At 43.3% G+C, this 20211-nt stretch overlaps 2 protein-coding genes across 2 annotated transcripts; one reads left to right on the forward strand and one right to left on the reverse strand.

Moving 5' to 3' along the window:
* The first annotated feature begins 6021 nt into the window (after positions 1 to 6021).
* On the forward strand, positions 6022 to 10450 carry LOC139370914 (interactor of HORMAD1 protein 1). Its single transcript, XM_071110799.1, has 8 exons — positions 6022 to 6221; positions 6468 to 6525; positions 6837 to 6999; positions 7240 to 7400; positions 7508 to 7556; positions 7659 to 7734; positions 8054 to 8169; positions 8451 to 10450. The coding sequence occupies exons 2-8, from the start codon at positions 6470 to 6472 to the stop codon at positions 9726 to 9728; spliced, it is 1899 nt and encodes a 632-aa protein (XP_070966900.1). The 5' UTR covers positions 6022 to 6221; positions 6468 to 6469; the 3' UTR covers positions 9729 to 10450.
* Positions 7410 to 17249, reverse strand: LOC139370915 (kelch repeat and BTB (POZ) domain containing 12). The gene is made up of 6 exons (XM_071110800.1): positions 17062 to 17249; positions 15433 to 16639; positions 14455 to 14725; positions 12428 to 12578; positions 11784 to 11981; positions 7410 to 11051 (listed from the first exon to the last, which is right to left on the reverse strand). The coding sequence occupies exons 2-6, from the start codon at positions 16509 to 16511 to the stop codon at positions 10882 to 10884; spliced, it is 1869 nt and encodes a 622-aa protein (XP_070966901.1). The 5' UTR covers positions 16512 to 16639; positions 17062 to 17249; the 3' UTR covers positions 7410 to 10881.
* Between the last annotated feature and the right edge of the window lie 2962 nt (positions 17250 to 20211).

A 20211-nucleotide genomic window follows, 5' to 3' on the forward strand; every position in this document is an offset into this window, starting at 1 on the left:
AAAAACAGTTTTTTTTGCAAATGTCCACTTACTGTAGGTTTGCAAATGTATAAAAAAAAATACAAAACTGAAGTATTCAGACCGTTTACTCAATACTTTGTTGAAGCACCTTTGGCAGCGATTACAGCCTTGAGTCTTCTTGGGTATGACGCTACGAGCTTGGCACAACTGTATTTGGGGAGTTTCTCCCATTCTTCTCTGCAGATCCTCTCAAGCTCTGTCAGGTTGGATGGGGAGCGTCACTGCACAGCTATTTTCAGGTCTCTCCAGAGATGTTCAATCTGAGCTCTGGCTGTGTCACTCAAGGACATTCAGAGACTTGTCCCAAAGCCACTCCTGCATTGTCTTGGCTGTGTGCTTATGGTTGTTGTCCTGTTGGAAGGTGAACCTTCGACCTAGTCTGAGCTCCAGAGTGCTCTGGAGTAGGTTTTCATCAAGTATCTCTCTGTACTTTGCGCCGTTCATCTTTCCCTCGATTCTGACTAGTCTCCCAGTCCCTTCCGCTGAACAACATCCCCACAGCATGATGCTGCCAACACCATTCTTCGCCTTAGGGATGGTGCCAGGTTTCCTCCAGACGTGACGCTTGGCATTCAGGCCAAAGAGTTCAATCTTGGTTTCATCAGACCAGAGAATCTTGTTTCTCATGGTCTGAATCATTTAGGTGCCTTTTGGCAAACTCCAAGCGGGCTGTCAATTGCCTTTTACAGAAGAGTGGCTTCAGTTCTTCAACCCATGATAATATTGGAAGATAAGTGGACATAAAATTATAATAGAGAGAATAGTATACCCTGGCCTATTGCCCACACTGACCATGAAACTGTGTGATGACACAGCCAAGTATTGCGCCATGCCTCAGGTTCAAACTGTTACGGCTTGGTCTGTGCTACATAATTATTTAATTATTCTACATATTAATAAAAACATTTTTTTTGACAATCAACTATTGCTACTGGTCGTCAGCAACAATCACACGGACATGACAGCGTTTACAGAGGAAGCACATTAAGGTAAACAAAACAATGATAAATTGGCAGTTAAATATGTGTTATTATTACTGACAGTCGATATTGATAATGGCTAATATTTAACATGACCGAAAAGAAACAGAGAAAGTCAGGGCATAATGTAAACATTTGAGAGTGAACAATGGTTAAATTTGGTGAGAGTGTCATTGCGCAATGCTTTGCATCATCATCACATGCTCCAGGCTGCAGTAGCCTATCCATTTGTCTTGAGTCTCATCACTCTAAGTTAAAAGGCCACACAATTAAAATGTATAAGGTCACAGCTTTTCATAAAGAGGTGGAAATGCCTGTCCTGTAGATAAAAAAAAGTTGTATTATTATTATTATTTTGATATTTTGGGGGGGTTAAACTCCAATGCTTTTTAAAAATACTTGTTTAATTGAACAATAACACAAAATGTAAAAACAGAAATATACAGACAAGAGTGCATAAACTTAATGTAGACAGGTGTCACGTTCTGACCTTAGTTCTTTTGTTATGTCTTTGTTTTAGTATGGTCAGGGCGTGAGTTGGGTGGGTTGTCTATGTTCCCTTTTCTATGATTTGGGATTTCTGTGTTTGGCCTGGTATGGTTCTCAATCAGAGGCAGCTGTCAATCGTTGTTCCTGATTGAGAACCATACTTAGGTAGCCTGGTTTCACTTTTGAGTTGTGGGTGATTATTTTCCGTGTCAGTGTTTGTTTCCTCACGGGACTGTTTCGGTTATTCACGTTGTTATTTTGTAGTTTAGTGTTCATGTAAATAAAGTATCGTTATGGACACTTACCACGCTGCACATTGGTCCGATCTCTCCTACTCCTCCTCAGAGTAGGAAGAAGAAACCTGTTAGAACAGGGGTTTTTCAGTTTTTAGGTAAATTTAAATTTGTATGGTACATACTCCTTTTTTTGTTTCTACATTTACCGATAATTGAAAAATAATGTTTCAGTTCTATCTTAAATCATTTAAAGAGGGGTTTGTTCTCTGCCCAGTTATATTACCTTTTATTTAACTAGGCAAGTCAATTATGATACATCGTATTTAAAATGGGAAACTGTTGATTGTGAAATACCCAGCAGAGTTGCAGTTCTTGACTCAAACCGGTGCGCCTGGCACCTACTACCACGCCCCGTTCAATGGCACTTCAATCTTTTGTCTTGCCTATTCACCCTCTGAATGGTACACATACACAATCCATGTCTCAATTGTTTCAAGGCTTAAAAATCCTTCTTTAACCTGTCTCCTCCCCTTCATCTACCTTTACTGAAGTGGATTTAACAAGTGACATCCATAATGGATCATAGCTTTCACCTGGATTCACCTGGTCAGTCTATGACATGGAAATAGCAGGTGTTCTTAATGCTTTGTATATAAGAAATCTCTGTCAAGGTGTTACCATTCATTCTGCTAGATTCTACTGGAATGCATCACTTGTTGTCTAGCAAATATTGTATATCTAACAAGGTGACAGAAGTATCATATAAACTAATTTGCAGTCTACCCTGTGAAGACCTTTATTGTATACAGAATCAAAGTTGCTATAGATGACAAATGTGTGTTTTGTGGTTGTGACGCAGGGACTCTTGACTGCAAAAAATTGGACTGCTCTCATGTCAGAAGGTTTTTAATTGAGCTAGAATACTTTATTTTAAGGGGAACTACTGTTAATGTGTATTTGGATGACTCTATGTTTTATTTGGACCCCACTGATATAGACCCATGATTCAATTATAATTGTTCATTTTATTTTTCTTGGAAGATTCTTTATTCATCAGTCTAGTGGTTAGAGCATTGGATTAATAACCGAAAAGTTGCAAGATCGAAACCCAGAGCTGACAAGGTAAAAATCTGTCGTTCTGCCCCTGAACAAGGCAGTTAACCCTCTGTTCCTATGCCGTCATTGAAGATAAGAATTTGTTCTTAACTGACTTGCCTAGTTAAATAAAGGCTAAATAAAAAATGTATAAATAAAAGTATCAAGAATGGTCCACCACCCAAAGGACATCCAGCCAACTTGACACAACTGTGGGAAGCATTGGAGTCAACATGAGCTGGCATCCTTGTGGAACATGTCCGACACCAGTCACGACAAATTGAGGCTGTTCTGAGGGCAAAAGGGGGTGCAACTCAATATTAGGAAGGTGTTCCTAATGTTTTGTACACTCAGTGTATATACGTAATTAAAAGTCTCATTTAAGTTTGGCTACATTTTCTGACACATCACTCCCATCAGGATTGGTCTGAACATGATGACAGATTGTAACCAATACGTATAGGCTATCACCTACCCTTTGATATGTACTGTAGGCTAATTATTTATGTACATTTACATACACGTATGTTTTTCTTAACAGGATAGCTGTTTGGTTTTCAAATCAATTTAATTGGCGATTTTGGTTAATAGCCTTGGTGCCCTGATAGATTGGGCACCTCTTGAAGGCCAAATGGCCTTTCCCCTAAAATCAAGAAATTCCAGTTCTGGATAATGATATAGTTCTATCGTTATTCAATAATTGTTTAACCCAGATAATGTGTTTTCAAACCAGTTCTGGAAAAACAAAGACTTAACCAGGAGTTAAATCTCATTCCAATTTTTTCTACAACAAGAGAGAAATTTTAATTGGCCTTTTCTTTCTGATCTTTGCTAATTGTAATACCAAGATATGTGATCCCTGGGGTATTACATTGAGTTCATAGATGAAGTGTCACGACTTCTGCTCGGCGGTCGACGTCACCGGTCTTCTAGCCATCATCGATCCATTTGTCATTTTCCATTGGTTTTGTCTTGTCTTCCCACACACCTGTTTCCAATCCCATCCATTACCTGTTGTGTATTTAACCCTCTGTTTCCCCTCATGTCTTTGTCAGAGATTGTTTATTGTCAGTGTAGTGTTATTTGTATAGGTGCGCGACGGGTCTTCGTACCCTAATTTGTTTATATTCATTTTTTTCTTATTAGTGTTGTGGAGCATGTTACTTGGAGATGTATTAAAATACTCAATTTTACACTCCGTTTGACTCTCCTGCGCCTGACTTCCCTGACGCGTTCCTCCACCTCCATGAGCATAGTGTCCTCTCCTGCTGACTTCATATATTTTGGTCAAAGATTCTGTCAGAGACGTGTGTGTATAGGTGGCAGGGAAGTAAATACACAACAGGTAATGGATGGGATTGAAAACAGGTGTGTGGGAAGACAAGACAAAACCAATGGAAAATGAAAAATTGATCGATGATGACTAGAAGACCGGTGACGCCGAGCACCGCCCGAACAAGGAGAGGCAATGACTTCTGACATGAAGACTTACACTAATACAGGAGTAATAAAGGCCTAGTTCATATTTTTTTTAAATGTAATATATATATTTTTTAAGTTGTATTTCGATTTATCAGGGTGTGCTGCAGCTCCAACAACATATATACTTCCTGTGGCTATAAGGCTAATACATTTTTAAAGTTAAAAGACACATCTTTACTATTAGGCCCATAGAGATCCTATTCAATTTAAAGGGCACTGCAACTCAATAATAGGAAGGTGTTCCTAATGTTTGGTATACTCGGTGTATATGTAATTCTAAACTTAGCAATAAAAGAAACGTCCTCTCACTGTCAACTGTGTTTATTTTCAGCAAACTTAACATGTATAAATATTTGTATGAACATGATAAGATTCAACAACTGAGACATAGACAGAACAACTTCCACAGACATGTGACTAACAGAAATTGAATAATGTGTCCCTGAACAAAGGCAGGGTCAAAATCAAAAGTAACAGTCAGTATCTGGTGTGGCCACCAGCTGCATTAAGAAACATTCCTGAATAAAGCCCTGATCATCCACATACCTGTCAATAACTGACAACTGCAAGGAGACTGGTGCCAAGAGCAGTGGGGCAGTTTTTACCCCCTGGGACCTGGAGTTTTTACTTATATGTTAACCTAACTAGTTCCTTGTAGTTGCCCTTGTCGGCTGAACTTTCCATCTCGTCAAGTCTTCTGAAAGCTCATTCTTGCATGCCCTAAAACGCATTTCCAAAGTGCAGAACAAATAGTTATACTGACTACGTCCGTCCTAGCTCGCTCATTAACAAAACCACATTTGTTAGTCAGCCATATCAGATATGTTTTTTTTTTAAGGCAGTAAATTAGTCTGAATGAACTCTTTCGCTGCCAGACAAGGCTCCGCTGATAGCCAGGTGTAAAAGGATTCACTCCATGGTGCTGAAAAGAAAGCTCTGCTGTTGGGACAGCTTTATGTAGGCCCTAACAGTTTGTGGGCACCGTTTGTCACAATATTTAGTGTTGTGTTGTGTTGTGTAGTGGCTTTGCTGGCATGCATCTAAAAACATATTTTGGAGTTTGCCCCACCAGCATTTCAATGCTAAAATCGCCACTGCCTCTGCCACCTCTAATACCTGGCTGGCACATGCGTTTCCCCTGAATCCTTCCACAGAGAACACTCCTCTGACTTGCCAATTAAAAACGAGTTTGTTTCAGCAGCATAGCAAACATATTTACGACAAAATTCGATTTGATCGGCTCGTAGCGTTCTTATTTTAAGTCACGGGCTCAGCCAGCCACCTTTTCCCCAATGTCAATCATCTCTCGTTTAGGCCTAAAAGAGTCACACCGCGATATAAAATAAATACGCCTATAAAAGGTTGAACTTTGGGCTACAGATGCAGTTGGTATGTTATTCGTTTTTAATGATGAACGATGAATTATGAAAGTCGATTTTATGTGTGTGTGTGTGGGGGGGGGGGGGGGGTCTGCCTTTTTGTTTGTTGCACCTGCCCCTTCAAAGGTCTGTGAAAATACATTACCCACGAACCGGTCACGTCCAAAGACATTAAGACCAGGTCACGTTCCCTGACATCACTGAAGAGTCGACCTTACAGTTGAGGAGAGATCTTTGCTGAACCTTTATGAGGAACGATTGAGAGGGAACATTTGGGAAGGCGGGAGGTAATCGCCACGAGCATCTCCTTTTAACCCACCTGCACGTGATGAAACGTTTGTCCACTGTGGCCAAGCTCTGCAACAACACGGTTATTCATATCAAACAACTAGCTGTGTTCGTGTGTTGTTTATTACCGAAAAGGAGCTAGCTAGCTAGCTAGCCAGAACACGTTTCCCATTAGCCATATTTTTGGGGGGAACTAGCATATAATTGAGTTGTTAGCCAACTACATAGTTGGCTACTACATGACTACAGTGGTGAGTAGCTAACGTTGTTGGAAAAAGCAGAACACGCTAGGTAACATTAGCTAGTAGCCAGGTCATAAAGTCCATAAAGAGTAACGTGAGAAGGCTAACATATCTAATATATGTTAGCTAGCTAACATTACCAGCCAACTAGCTGGCTAGCTAATACATTTGCCAGCTGTTTTGTGTTTAAAAAAAAATATATTTTGTAATTGGTTTATAACGTTAAAATAATGATTTTATCTGTACTCAAAACAGAAATGAATCCCAACGTGTGGAATATCAAAGAGATTTTAAGCATCCCAACTGGATCCATGTAAGCATAACTAATTTTAGCCAAGAATATAATCCCCCTATAGCCAAGAAGATAATCCACCCCATAGCCAAGAAGATAATCCACCCCATAGCCAAGAAGATAATCCACCCCATAGCCAAGAAGATAATCCACCCCATAGCCAAGAAGATAATCCACCCTACACAATGAAATAAATAACTGTTATCTAAAGTGCACTGCAGCAGACAATTAATGCAGCTTTCAAAAATATATTATTGAAATTTAGCGAGTTAGCCTAAATGTTTGTGTAGCCCTTAAAATTAATTAAGTGTGTGTGTGTTTATAATTTATAGTGTGCCCAAGATCACCAGCAGGAATGGGGCTACCAGTGACTACTCCAGTTTGACAGACTCACAGTTCTTGTTTGGATCCCAGTTTTGGCCTGAAAACTCTCAGGGCATGTCACAGGACATGGGCTTTTCAAACAGAATATCCGGTAGCTCACAGTCACAGGAGGTAGGTCTATTAGCCCATATTTTCTTTTACTTTGTAAACCATCTCATTGTCTCATCATGTCCTCCTTTGTGCCACAGTCCTGAGCTCAGTGAATGCATTTTTTTTTGCTCACAATATGTAGTATCCCATTAATTTATAATACAACATTTAGCAATTCACTTTATCAGATGAACCCCAGAACAAACTCAAAACTGTCAGAGCTTTTCTTTGTTTTATGATGAACCAGTCATTGTGTTTTAGGCAAGTGAGCCAAAGATTTTAAGCAATTACCATTCCAAACCATTCCTGTTCGGAGACGGAAAGGACAAAGTGAAGGTGCCAAGCTTAACAAGTGGCAAAGCAATTGGCATACTGGACAGGTTTGAAGAGGACAAGAAAAAAGCTAAAGAAAAGTGTGAGAGGTAGCTATGTCTCATGAGTGTTACCTGTTTCTGCAGGGATTTTATTATGAAAGATACAAACAACATGGTATTTTGTGGTTTAATTAGTGTCCTGTCTGTTTTATCAGTGACATTCTCACCTCTGGATTTCTACAATTTCGTGAAAAACTTGAAAATGTAAGTGAACAATCCAGAATAATACATTTTTGAAAAATTGTACTGCTGGTCTGGTGCTCATTTTCAAAATAATGATAAACCCTTATGCTATGTGTGTTTCAGATTAAGCTCTCTGTAAATCACATTGATGAGAGCACTACAACAGGCAACAAAGATTTTGCAGATTTTGCAAAGACATGTGGGTTGCTTTGAACAATTTCTCTCAACTTTTATTAGAATCTATTGTGCATTGCTCATTATTAACATGTTTATAAAGGAAATAATATCTGAGACCAGTAGATGGTGCTTTAGTTCAGTAGTGAAATTATGATCACATGCATATATTTTATTATAGAAATATTTGATCTAATACCTCGATTTTGAAATTATGATGAATAAGCCGGTCTCTTTGGCTATAATGGGCAGTGTGTAGATTGTGGCTATCTTTTTACATTGGTCTTGATTGCTATGGAATGGATTGTGTATTCATTGGGGTTACCTTTTAACATCTTTTACAGTGCAGCAAAACATAGCCAGTCTGCAGGATGGCTTTGCACAGCAGTTTGAGGCCTTGCTGAATAAAGTGAGCTCACAGAATCAGATGCTAAAAGAGATGGAGGACAGAGTAGCCAAGGTGAGGACAGGTGGCATTTATAACTCTGTATTGTCAAGCCTTCGTCCTGATGTTGAATTTATACTTAATGAGGGTGTGTGGGGTGAGAGTGTGATACCAACATATGACTAGTCTCTCATGACAAACAAAACATTAGTTGGCTGGCACACAAAATATTTGATTCTGGGTGCTGAGAATACTATTTGACATACTTAGTGTTGATAATTTAATGTTACATATCTATATTTGATTTTCATGTCTTTGCTATTAGTCATATATTGTTGTCTTCTATTCTGTCCTAGACGGGTGTGGCGACTACAGAACTCAGCTCCCACATGCAGGGCCTGCAGCAGAATCTGGAGGTCCTGAGACATGAGCAGAGCCGAGATCAAAGCATGTTAGGAGAAGCCCTGTCCCTTCTAAGCACCTTGATTTCCCAGCACGGGTCCGAACCCCTCCCCACACCTGTCAGGGTGACAGAAAGCACGGTCCAGACATCCCCAGGACTGGTAGAGAGGTTCTGCCTGGTGAGTGAGGAGAAGAGGTACTTTGAAGGTGTTCGTCTCTGCGGTGCGACAGCGGTCACAGCGCCTTCTAAAGCAGTGGCATCATGTGGTGTAGGGGAGACGGGAGGAGAGGCGGCAGGGTTGCTGCACCCCGCAGATAGAGGAACCAGAGGAGGACCCTCAGAGACATGTGACCAGGGCCAGGCCGCAGCCCCCAGAGCTCTGTACCTTCCTGCAATGGTGGAGGAGGATCAGCTGGAGCGGTGTAGCCAGATGATGCTGGATGAGCCGGCTAAGACTTCCTGGCAGGGGGTGTACCCATACACCACACGCTCTACCGCTGTGACTCATGGACCAGGAAGAGGTGCCGAAGCCCTACACTATCCTATGCAGGGCCTACAAGACCCCAGCACATCGGGGGGCGCTCCAGCTCTACAGTACCCCATGCAAGGTTTTCAGGACCCCAGCAGGGCCTACGCGCTTCTACAAGATGTGACCATTAGGAGCACCCGCACCATCATGAACCCCCACTGCGACCCGGAGCAGAGCAGCCAGCCTGACCACAGTGAGCCTGCAGCGGTCCCCTCAGAGAGCCCCAGGGGCAGGAGCACCATGGCTGGACGTAGGTTCACCCAGAGAGGCCAGGGACAGAGGAAACAGCCATTCAGAAGCAGGAGGAGGGCACTAATGCCACCACAGACCAGGAGTAACGGTCGATTAGTGGGCAGGGGTGGGGATGAGAACCGACAGCCCCTCAAAAACCAAAGGAAGCAGGGAGCTGGATCGACTAGTAAGGAGCAGCATGATCCCAACAGGATGGAGATGGACACACTCATACCAGAAGCTCAGAAACGACAGCAGGACAAAGAGAAGAAGTCTAACAAAGCCACCGGAGGCTATCGCAACCCTTTCAGCTTGTGGTCCCAGGAAAGTAACAGCTCTGTGTGCGGTTCCACAGGGAACAACGCCAGGCCCGCCTGGGAAAAGACCCCATCGCCACCTGAGCCCCAGGCTGTCTCAGAGAGAAACAGAGGCTTATGGCAGCTGTTTGACATGAACTGTGATTCTGACTGATGTCTGAAGGGGAATCAGGATGTCAGTGTAGGGAGGTATTGAGGAGGGAGTTGTTTGACAAGCTGTTGTTGTGTTTGGTTGATCTCAATGTAATTGGTTTTGACAACAAAATTCACCATCAAAAATGTACTTTTTCATCGATTCCCTATGTTTGTGTTTTAGTGTTTTCAAAACCCTTTACACTGTTAATGTTACATCAGACTTTCCCATTAAGATTAAACTACAAATGAATGAGCTACTGTTTCTGAGTACATTTTGGGGCAAATTGTGGGATAACATGTACAGAAATCATGCCCACAAAAGAATACGGGATAAAAAGAGGAAAGTAATTGTCAGACCATATTTATAAGTAAAAGTCTGATGGTGTTAAAGTCAACCACGAGGGTGCCAGGCATTATTACACTTTCTGCTATATTACCAATACAACTTTCTACATGACGATATAACTGGGGGCTTTGGAGGTTTTTATAGCGTTTAATTAAGGGCCATCTCTTCTGTTGGCATACAGGAGAAGGGCAACACATAACTACTGCCAGTGCCACGTGTAGAATCCTCTCTCATCACCTCTTTCTGCAATTCTAGTACACTAGCTCCACAAACACATGTTTACGCCTGAGCAAAGACACAATTTAATGTAAGCCTTATTTGCATGACAAAAATATAATCTTGAACAAATGGAAAGAGCAAAATGGAAAATTGATATAAAATAACTTGATTGTGAAGGACCTGTCTGGTTTTCTTTCCAGTATTCCAAAGATGAGGCAGAGGCATTTTACAGCAACATGAAAAATAAAATGGCAAAACAATTGTATTTACAAGCTATATTTCAGTGTCACAAAACCCACTAAAGGTATGATATTCAGATACAATGTTTACTTCTAAATGTGCAACTCGGTAGGTCATATACAGTTCAAGACAAGGGTAGAGTGTTATTTTGTGCAGTGCCCCACTCAGGTCAGGGCTTTTAAACACCAACTGCGCAATGTCTGTCAACAAGCACCACCAGGATCAGCCAGCACTACAGCATTTTGACTCCTGGCCCACAGCAGCAGAAAGAAAGGTCTTGTTGCTCAATATGATCATCTTTCAGAATACATAATTATAGCCCAAGGTACTCTTAGCTAAGAAGATTAGACCTTAGGGCAGGTAAATGTCACTGAGTTACTAGGTCTGCCGGGGGAGACATGAGCTCCCGTGGATTGAGGCTTGCCACCAAGCAGACGTCGTAGGCATCATGCATCAGAACGCGACGGGCCACAACGGTCCAGCGGTTCTCCCACGGGTCTAGTTCCAGGATGTCCTTGATTATGTCTTCATGACGATCTGAGGGAGACAGGGATTAGGATAGGCCAGCAATATAATTGTTGTCACTATTGGAATCACTTTACTGACAATATAATTTTTTTTCAGAATAACTTGTGACAAGTTTGCTACCACATGGCGTAGAATGGTGGCATTTTAAAGAGTGGTGTGGCAATCAAATGAAACAGCATTCATCTACACAGTCAATTTGTTAACTCCTTAAAGAGACAGGTCATCTTTTACTCAAACCTGTGCCACGTGATGTCACAGTTTTGTGAACAGTGGAAAGGAAAGTAGGTTTAGTCAGAGAGGAAGAGGCAAGCGAGAGGCATAACTGGGCCCAAAATCTGTCTTCTCCAGCAGGTGCCGTTTTTTAATCCTTATTTTTTTCGCTCACCAAGCAAGTTTTTATTTGGAGGTCAGTGAGAGTGTCCAATTTCGATTGCAAAAAATGTATGGCTTATTTGCTACATGTGGCTTATTTGATCGAATAGAAGTTTCATAATGCTTAGGGTGTTACGAGTGTACTGACATAAGTAAGACGTGACATTCCAGCAGCTTTGATAAAAAAAACTTTTATCTCGGGAGTTGTGCCTGTTGTTCACGTGCGTCTGCCCTCTCATTGGCTAGAATGGTCCCACCTGATCTTGCCTCCTCCCAACTGCCTTCCATTTTTGAAAACATTTATTTTCATCATTTGAGCGGCCACTTGAGTATCTGGTCAATATAATGGATCATCTGTGGTTTAGTTACCCGCCCCCTTGTAGTATCCACAGACATAAAGCTTTCCCCCCACCACCGCGGCGTTGGAGGCATTGCTGCGTAGGGATAGCTGTGGTGAAGGCATAGTAGGCCCATCCCTCCAGAAGTTTCCATCAGGGTTGTAGATTTCCACAGCATCAAGGCAACGACGGGACTGCCCATGATCGACCCCCTCGCAGCCGATACCTCCTGTTAGAACAGAACTGGGTTGGTACTGGAACATTCATTACTTTGTGTTGTAAAGTGCTACTTTAAAAAAATGGGTTTTGTCCAAACATACTGTTTATGTTGAAGGTTGGGGGTTTCACTAGGACAGTGTTACTTAATCCTGGTCCCGGGGACCCAAAAGCGTGCACATTTTGGTTTTGTCCCTAGCACTACACAGCTGCTCAACTCATTATCAAGCTTTAATTTAAATCGTGTGTACAGTCGTGCTAAAGCAAAAACTAAATTGTGCAACCCTTTAGGTCCTCAGGACCAGGATTAGAAACAATGCTCTAGGAAAAAACATACTAAAGATCAAATTATGAGGAATAATCACCGGTTGCTGATACAAAGTGACCATCATCGTCATGACCATCAGGAAACTAATTAGAACAAATGGCCAATTGTGATATTTCTTTACTTAATCTCACCCATAACGTAGATCTCTCCATTGAGTGCCACAGCACCACAGCGGTACTTGGAGTACTTCATGGGACCAAGCTCTGTCCACTTGTTTGTCTCAGGGTCGTACTCCAGCAGACGGTTGCTCAAGCGGTCTGGCTCGTCGTCCATCCGCCAGGACTGCCAGGGGAAGTGACAGGACAGGTGCAGAGTTTAGAGAAGGAAGAGGGTATAGAGAGCGGGCTAAGAGTTGCACACTGACACAGATAGTGTGTCTCTCTGCTGTCAAAGCTTTGCAGCCTAAAGCACAGTGTGTACATGAGTGAGAGTGAGGGACTCCAAAAATACATAGGTGTTGTGAGATTGAATTAAACAAATGTGAAATCCCCCCTTGGCCTTCCTGCCCGCACATTGTGTGTGCAAACGCACGCACGCACGTACGCACGCACGTACGCACGCACGCATGTACGCACGCACGCACACACACACACACACACACACACACACCTAATATAGTCTAACATTCACAGGCCATTCATCTACAGTACAAGTCAAAAGCTTGGATGCTCCTACTCATTCCAGAGTTTTTCTTTATTTCTACTATTTTCTACATTGTAGAATAATAGTGAAGACAACAAAACTATTAAATAACACATATGGAATTATGTAGCAAGGAAAAAATGTGTATATAAAATATATTTTATATTCTAAGTAGCCCCCCCTTTGCCTTGATGACAGCTTTGCACACTTTTGGCATTATCTCAACCAGCTTCATGAGGTAGCCACCTGGAATGTATTTCAATTAACAGGTGTGCCTTGTTAAAAGCACATTTGTGGAATTTATTTCCTTCTTAATGCGGTTGAGGCAATCAGTTGTGTTGTCACAAGGTAGGGGTGGTATACAGAATATAGCCCTATTTAGTAAAAGACAAAGTTTATATTATGGCAAAAAAGGCTCAAATATGCAAAGAGAAACGACAGTCCATCATTACTTTAAGACATGCAGGTCAGCCTATACGGTACATTTCAAGAACTTTGAAAGTTTCTTCAAGTGCAGTCACAAAAATGATCAATCGCTATGATGAAACTGGCTCTCATGAGGACCGCTACAGGGAAGGAAGACCTAGAGTTAACTCTGCTGCAGAGGATAAATTCATTAGAGTTTCCCAGCCTCAGAAATCGGAAAGCAACTGCACCTCAGATTGCACCTCACAGAGTTCAAGTATCAGACAAATCTCAACATCAACTGATCAGAAGAGACTATGTGAATCAGGCCTTCATGGTCGAATTGCTGCAAAGAAACCACTACTAAGAAGGACACCAATAAGAAGAAGAGACTTGCTTGGGCCAAGAAACACGAGCAATGGACTTTAGACTGGTGGAAATCTGTCCTTTGGTCTGATGAGTCCAAATTTGAAATTTCTGGTTCCAACCGCTGTGTCTTTGTGAGACGCAGAGTAGGTGAACGGACAATCTCTGCATGTGTGGTTTTGCTGGTGACACTGTAGGTAATTTATTTAGAATTCAAGGCACACTCAACCAGCATGGCTACCACAGTATTCTGCAGCGATACGCCATCCCATCTGGTTTGCGCTTAGTGGGAATATAATTTGTTTTTCTACAGGACAATGACCCAAAACACACCTCCAGGCTGTGTAAGGGCTATTTGACCAAGAAGGAGAGTGATGGAGTGCTGCATCAGATGACCTGGCCTCCATAATCAACCGACCTCAACTCAATGGTGGTTTGGGAAGACTTGGACCACAGAGTGAAGGAAAAGCAGACAACAAGTGCTCAGCATATGTGGGAACTCCTACAAGACTTTTGGAAAAGCATTTCAGATGACTACCTCATGAAGCTGTCATCAAGGCAAAGGGTGGCTACTTTGAAGTATCTAAAATCACAAATATATTTGGTTTTGTTTAACACGTTTTTGGTTACTACATGATTGCATATGTGTTATTTCATAGAAATAATTAAAAACCCTTGAATGAGAAGGTGTTTCCAAACTTTTGACTGGTACTGTATATCAAACCCCTTCTCTTTAGTCCATTACCTGTGGAGTTCGACCCCCGAGCACGTAGAGGCGGTTCTTCCGTCGGACCACGCTGTGATAGGCCAGCGGAATGGGTAGCGGGGCGACGCTATGCCAGGGCCCACCCTGCAGGGACCAGCGCTCCACAGAGTTGGTGATGAGGTACTGGTTCTTCTGCTTCATCTGGCCTCCCAGCAGGTAAATAGTATCACCCAGCGCCCCCAGAGCGTACGAGTCTCGGTACTCTGCTGAGCTCAGGTGCTCCCAGGTTCCCTGGGCCTCCACCCTGTGCCTGAGGAGGACAAGAAAACCAAAGTCAGCGGCAGGGATACATCCTATTTTAGTGAGACCACCATGTTAAAATAAAGACAGGAGTGCTATTAAAGCCCATTAGGCAGGCCTCTGGTCTGGAGCTACTGACAATCATTCTCATACTGTCACTCCACCTGGACATGCACTCCACCTGGCCACGCACTCCACCTGGCCACGCATTCCACCTGGCCACGCACTCTACCTGGCTACGCACTCCTCCTGGCCACGCACTCCACCTGGTCACGCACTCCACCTGGCCACGCACTCCACCTGGTCACGCACTCCACCTGGCCACGCACTCCACCTGGCTACGCACTCCACCTGGCCACGCACTCCACCTGGCCACGCACTCCACCTGGCTACGCACTCCACCTGGCTACGCACTCCACCTGGCCACGCACTCCACCTGGCCACGCACTCCATCTGATCACGCACTCCATCTGACCACACACTCCACCTGGCCACGCACTCCACCTGGCCACGCATTCCACCTGGCCACGCACTCCACCTGGCCACGCACTCCACCTGACCACGCACTCCACCTGGCCACGCACTCCACCTGGCCACGCACTCCACCTGGCCACAGCACATAAACAGTATGCCATTGACTGTCACTCGCATCAGTGACCATTGTTGATGATCTCATTCACACACAGAGCTCATGATACCATTCTTCCAGATTCCTACCTGAATATCTCCACATTCCTGTTCGTCTGCCTGGCCATTTTTCTCACCCCTGCCTCCCCGGCCACCACAATCTCGTTGCCTTCGGTGACGACCCCTGCACACACAAATCCCAGAACGTCTCCGTAGCGTGGGGACGTGATGTAGTGGGTGCGGCCCGTGGAGGGAGCGTAGCAGAAGCTACGTTCCGAATAATTTCCATACCGTGATCGGATCCCTCCACCCTCGTTGCCGATGCAGAGCAGCAGATCCGTGGTCTCCATCCCATAGCGGAGCTTCAGTTTACGGGGTGAGGAGGCCGGATGCATCCCTGTGGCCTCCAGTGCCTCCTCCATCACCTCCAGACACTCTGCATCCGCCAACAGAGACATATTCCTCTTCATAGCCTCCCTCAAGTAGTCAGGGGCCACCAATGCGAGACGCACCTTCCTCAGGAGCTCAACCAGATGTCTACTCCGCCTGTCCTCCACCCCATCCCCCGGAGTGTCCTGCCTGACCCAGCGCAGCACCACGTCCAGGATGGTCTCCTCCCGCGACACGTTGAGGTCGTCGGAGCTCAGCAGCGCCCCCAGTTGGTGAGCCTCTAGTTCCAGAATCTCCTCGCTCATACACACCTGAACGAAGTGCGTCCGCAGGTATCTCTGGGCATGGTCGGCCAGCTCCTCGGCTCCCAGGTCGCGGGAAAAGTAGTACACCCCGAGGCAGTTGGAGGCGTCCATGTTCTCCCTCATGTGGCTCTGGCAGTGGTTGAACACCTCGTCCATCTGCAGGAGGAAGGCAGCGACCGAGACCCCCTGTACATTGGCGTTGTTGAGCGGGAGCTCAGAACAATACATGTAGTTTAACAATAGACCCAGGCTATCGGCTGGGGTGTCACGTAAAAACACTTCCCTAGTACTACACTCCCGCAGGCCGCAGGTGAACATAACCCGGAAGTAAGGGCTGAAAGCTGAGAGGACCACGCGGTGGCAGGGGAAGCTGATGCCCTCAGCCACTAACACCACATCTGTCAGCTTCTCTGTCTCCCTCATCTTCCTCAGCTGGTCCAGAAGACCCAGACTGTGTTTAGCTCTCAGATCCATTTGGATTGAATGTCTATTCGGGAGTATTAACAACACAGAAAAAATGAATAAAAATAGAAATAGAATTGAAATACATAAAATATAAATAAATATCACAAAGTGGCAGTGTAAACAAGGAGGTTCTTTATCTGAAAAGGAGAGAAAGAAAGAAACACAAGTTCAATGTTGATCTGATCGAGCCCAGTAGATTATTTACGTTCATGTCGAGTAGAGTTTTGTTGTAATCTCTGTAAAGATTTGAGAGTTAAAAGGCCAGTCACTATCTTCAACTTTGCAGTTCTGACATTGTTAACATACATCTGTAAGTATGAAGAGCCATTCTTACTGGAATTCCCATTACCCACATTGACACTTAGACGACAATATAACAGTACAGCAACAAAAGCATGCCATGCCCCGCCTGCCGCAGTGAAACCAGGGATCCATGTTAAACAGGGATATGACATCAATATCATCTCCCACCATGCATTGTGTTACTAAACTCTTTCGCCCCAATTACTGTTGTGCGCTTTGATCACACAGTAGCCAAGCCTATGTCATCCTGTCCTACCATTCAGTGGGAATCCTCCAATTCCAGTAGACCGTCATGTTCCTCAGCCAGCCAGGCTGCAGGAGTTGTTGTTAATGTGGCTGAATGCATCTGGAATTAGGGTCAGAGATAGACAGGCGGCCTAGCTATCCCCTCTGAAACACAGTACTGTTTACCCTCCCCTTCCCTCGCTGCCTGCCTGAATGCCCTGGCCCTCTGAGTTGAGCACAAACCTTAAAATAGACTGTGATATGGCCAATGGAACGGCATGCATCTAAGGGCGAGGGGAACATTTTGGATTTACCAGGAATAATGTCAGGAGACTCACACATGATAATGTTGTGTAATGTTGAGCAATGCTCATGTCGAATTTCACAAGTATAATTGCTATTATTTTCTATTGCTATATTTTGGGGGTGTCTCGATCACGTTTATGCTTATGTATCTGTGGAATGGCACATGGAACCAGCTTGTGGCTTGGATTCGAATTTCATGACATCACTCTCTACAGACATTTTAAATTATAATAATCCCAATATTCATAATAATCTCAATAATAAACTATGATGCAGCTGATACTTTGTTCATACCAATCAAAAAGATTGATGTTAAAATATTAACCCGAGGTGGTGTTAACCATAGAATTAGTAATGGAATAGGATCTCTATAGTGTAAACATCCCGAACAGAGCAATTAATGACCCTTATGACCACAACAGCTATTGCAAAACTAAAACAGTTTTAGTGAGGGCACTTCTCTGTGATATCCTGTTGAGCCTTTAAATCAGAAAATGCTATATGTACTGTATGTACAGTGCCTTCAGAAAGTATTCACACTCCTTGAGTTTTTACACATTTTGCTGTATCACAACTTGAATTATTTTTTTCATTTTGTTTGTCACTGGCCTACTACACACAATACCCCATAACGTCAAAGAGGAATTAAGTTTTTTTACAAATTCATAAAAAATGAAACGCTGAAATGTCTTGAGTGAATAAGTATTCAACCCCTTTGTTATGGCAAGCTTAAATAAGTTCAGGAGTAAAAACGTGCTTAACAAGTCACATAATAAGTTGCATGGACTCACTCCGTGCGCAATAATAGTGTTTAACATGATTTTTTCAAGACTACCTCATCTTTGTACACCACACATACAATTATCTCTAAGGTCCCTTAGTCAAGCAGTGAATTTCAAACAGATTCAACCACAAAGACCAGGGTGTTTTTCCAATGCCTCGTAAATATTGGTAGATGGTTAAACATTTTAAAAAAGCAGGCATTGGATATCCCTTTGAGCAAGTTATTAATTACACTTTGGATGGTGGATCAAAACACCCAGTCACTACAAAGACCAGTAGTGGTGCGTGGGTAAAATCACTGAGGAAGCCAAGCCAGTAAAAAATATATTTTACAACCTGTTGTGATAATTGTGTTGTTTGCTCTGTAACCCATTTGTTTATATGGAATCCTGCTATACAACAAGGCCGTGACAACAAAAAGACAACAGTCACATAGTGACGGAAAAAAATCCATTACACACCCCTTCACTTTTTCCACATTTTGTTTTACGTTACAGCCTTATTCTGAAATTGACTAAATGTTTTTTTCCTCATCAATCTACACACATTACCCATAATGACAAAGCAAAACCAGAAATATCAGATTTACATAAATATTCAGACCCTTTACTCAGTACTTTGTTGAAGCACCTTTGGTAGCGATTACAGCTTCGCGTCTTCTTGAGTATGACGCTACAAGATTGGCACACCTGTATTTGGGGAATTTCTCTAATTATTCTCTGCAGATCCTCTCAAGATCTGTCAAGTTGGATTGGGAGCATCGCTGCGCAGCTATATTCAACTCTCTCCAGAGATGTTTGATCATGTTCAAGCCCAGGCTCTGGCTGGGCAACTCAGAGACTTGTCCTGAAGCCACTCCTGCATTGTCTTGGCTGTGTGCTTAGGGTCGTTGTCCTGTTGAAAGGTGAACCTTCGCACCAGTCGGAGGTCCTGAGCACTCTGGAGCGGGTTTTCATCAAGGATCCCTCTGTACTTTGCTTCGTTCATCATTCTCTCGATCCTGACTAGTCTCCCAGTCCCTGCCACTGAAATACATCCCCCACAGCATGATACTGCCACCAACATGCTTCACCGTAGAGATGGTGCCAAGTTTCCTCCAGATGTGACGCTTGGCATTCAGGCCAAAGAGTTCAATCTTTGTTTCATCAGACCAGAGAATCTGTTTCTCATGGTCTGAGAGTCCTTTAGGTGCCTTTTGGCAAACTCCAAGCGGGCTGGCATGTGCCTTTTACTGAGGAGTGGCTTCCATCTGGCCACTCTACCATAAAGGCCGGATTGGTTGAGTGCTGCAGAGATGGCTTCTCCCATCTTCACAGAGGAACTCTGGAGCTCCGTCAGAGTGACCATTGGGTTCTTGGTCACCTCCCTGACCAAGGCCCTTTTCCCCGATTGCTCAGTTTGGCCGGGCGGACAGCTCTAGGAAGAGTCTTGGTGGTTCCAAACTTCTTCCATGTGAGAATGATGGAGGACACCGTGTTCTTGGGGACCTTCAATGCTGCAGAAATATTTTGGTACACTTCCCCAGATCTTTGCCTCGACACAATCCTATCTCTGAGCCCTATGGACAATTCGTTCGACCTCATTGGTTGGTTTTTGCTCTGACATGCATTGTCAACTATGGGAACTATATAGACAGGTATGTGCCTTTCCAAATCATGTCCAATAAATTAAATTTACCAAAGGTGGACTCCAATCAAGTTGCAGAAACATCTCAAGGATGATCAATGAAAACAGGATGCACCTGAGCTCAATTTCGAGTCTCACAGCAAAGGGTCTGAATACTTATGTATATAAGATATTTCTGTTTTTTATTTTTAAGAAATTTGCCAACGTTTTTAAAAACCTGTTTTCACTTTGTCATTATGGGGTATTTTGTGTAGATTGATTTTATTTATTTATTATCCATTTTAGAATATGGCTGTAACATAACAAAATGTGGAAAAAGTCAAGGGGTCTGAATACTTTCCGAATGCACTGTAGGTTTGTTCCATCACAAAACCGAAGAACAACATATGTCCGGTGAAGTCCACAAAGCAAACATGGCATGTAACAAACAGTTATATGACCTGCAACATGGTCAAGCAAGGTAATG

Source organism: Oncorhynchus clarkii, chromosome 17 (assembly GCF_045791955.1).
Source record: "Oncorhynchus clarkii lewisi isolate Uvic-CL-2024 chromosome 17, UVic_Ocla_1.0, whole genome shotgun sequence".
Lineage (NCBI taxonomy): Eukaryota > Metazoa > Chordata > Actinopteri > Salmoniformes > Salmonidae > Oncorhynchus > Oncorhynchus clarkii.

Bases quoted from the DNA above. Each gene is read 5' to 3' on its own strand.
- LOC139370914 (XM_071110799.1), top strand. From the start codon at position 6,470: ATGAATCCCAACGTGTGGAATATCAAAGAGATTTTAAGCATCCCAACT. The intron at 7,401-7,507 runs GTAGCTATGTCT...CTGTTTTATCAG, and splicing joins GCTAAAGAAAAGTGTGAGAG to TGACATTCTCACCTCTGGAT. The intron at 8,170-8,450 runs GTGAGGACAGGT...ATTCTGTCCTAG, and splicing joins TGGAGGACAGAGTAGCCAAG to ACGGGTGTGGCGACTACAGA.
- LOC139370915 (XM_071110800.1), bottom strand. From the start codon at position 16,511: ATGGATCTGAGAGCTAAACACAGTCTGGGTCTTCTGGACCAGCTGAGG. The intron at 14,726-15,432 runs GTAGGAATCTGG...TGTCCTCCTCAG, and splicing joins AGGAATGTGGAGATATTCAG to GCACAGGGTGGAGGCCCAGG. The intron at 12,579-14,454 runs GTAATGGACTAA...TTCCCCTGGCAG, and splicing joins TCGGGGGTCGAACTCCACAG to TCCTGGCGGATGGACGACGA.